Source organism: Cyprinodon variegatus, unplaced genomic scaffold (genome assembly GCF_000732505.1).
Source record: "Cyprinodon variegatus isolate N-32 unplaced genomic scaffold, C_variegatus-1.0 Scaffold45, whole genome shotgun sequence".
NCBI classification, from domain to species: domain Eukaryota; kingdom Metazoa; phylum Chordata; class Actinopteri; order Cyprinodontiformes; family Cyprinodontidae; genus Cyprinodon; species Cyprinodon variegatus.
In genome coordinates, this window is record NW_015150498.1 from 683,267 (window position 1) to 684,494 (window position 1,228).

The window sequence follows — 1,228 nt, forward strand, 5'->3', positions numbered from 1 at the left end:
CAATCAACTACTTTACCTTAAGAATAGGCATAAATTTTAAAATTTATTATAATTTATTCACAATCAACTACTTTACCTTAAGTATAAGCATCATTTTTGAAATAAAGTATTATTTATTCATAACCAACTACTTCACCTTAAGCATCATTTTTAAAATAAATTACAATTTTTACAGCAAAAGGTCAATAAATTTGTTAATAAATTGACATAAGTATTAATATAGAAGTTGGTTGTAAATACAAACTCACAACCAACTACTTTACCTTAAGTATAAGCATCATTTTTGAAATAAAGTATTATTTATTCATAACCAACTACTTCACCTTAAGCATCATTTTTAAAATAAATTACAATTTTTACAGCAAAAGGTCAATAAATTTGTTAATAAATGGATATAAGTATTAATATAGAAGTTGGTTATGAATACAAACTCACAACTATTTTACCTTAAGTATAAGCCTCATTTTTAAAATAAATTATAATTCAACACCGCAACAAAAACATAAATAGTCAATTACCCTAACCCGTGACGTGTTCGGTTTTAAATATGAATAGTTGTTTTTCCTACTTGTCTACTTGAATAAAACTATCAGCCATCTAATCGTTTTTTTCTACCGTTACGTTTTCGATGTCAACCGATACGAAATTTTAATTAGCGTTTAATAACATTGGCTATTATCTAGGAGCGCAGCAAACATTTAGTTGTAGTTTAAGCGTAAAAGGGAATACCGTCACATCCAGTTGGAACAGCACTAATTGAACCAAAAAGGCTGCGTTCACAACAAAGACGGACCAATAATAACTCACCATGATAAGAAGATGGGGTGTCCGTTCTTCTAGCCATGGCAGTTAGTAGAATAAACACACCAACGTCGTGTTGGTTTTGAAGACTGCATATGAGAACCGAGGTGAGCCTCCGTTATTTTATCCCGCAGCAGAAGCAGGGATAGTGGAGAAATAAACAAAGCAGCCTGCACCGTGCGGGGCTCCTGGATGCTCTGAGGATGCTTCATTCACGCAGCTGAGCGTCGGTCGTGTTTACAGAAGCGACGTCATTAATTATTCCAAACGGCCTTAAAGGAGCCGCTACACTTTTCCAACTCCCTTTGTTACAAACCACACTTGAACGGACGGGGAGATTGATGGCTAAAACACGAATGGATACCGAATTTTGTATAGATATTGTGATTTTAAACCAATATAATTTCGCCAAAAGTATATTTGAATT

General features: G+C 33.4%; 1 protein-coding gene across 2 annotated transcripts in view; it reads right to left on the reverse strand.

The window, feature by feature from the left end:
• slc44a5 (solute carrier family 44 member 5) overlaps positions 1–1,019 on the reverse strand; it is a 48,835-nt gene extending 47,816 nt beyond the window's left edge. The window contains exon 1 of one of the 2 annotated variants that reach the window (XM_015370363.1): positions 808–1,019. In XM_015370363.1, coding sequence (XP_015225849.1) covers positions 808–844 — 37 coding nt within the window. In that variant the 5' untranslated portion in view covers positions 845–1,019. The remainder of the gene's footprint in view (positions 1–807) is intronic. The other variant, XM_015370364.1, reaches the window with a different exon arrangement.
• Between the last annotated feature and the right edge of the window lie 209 nt (positions 1,020–1,228).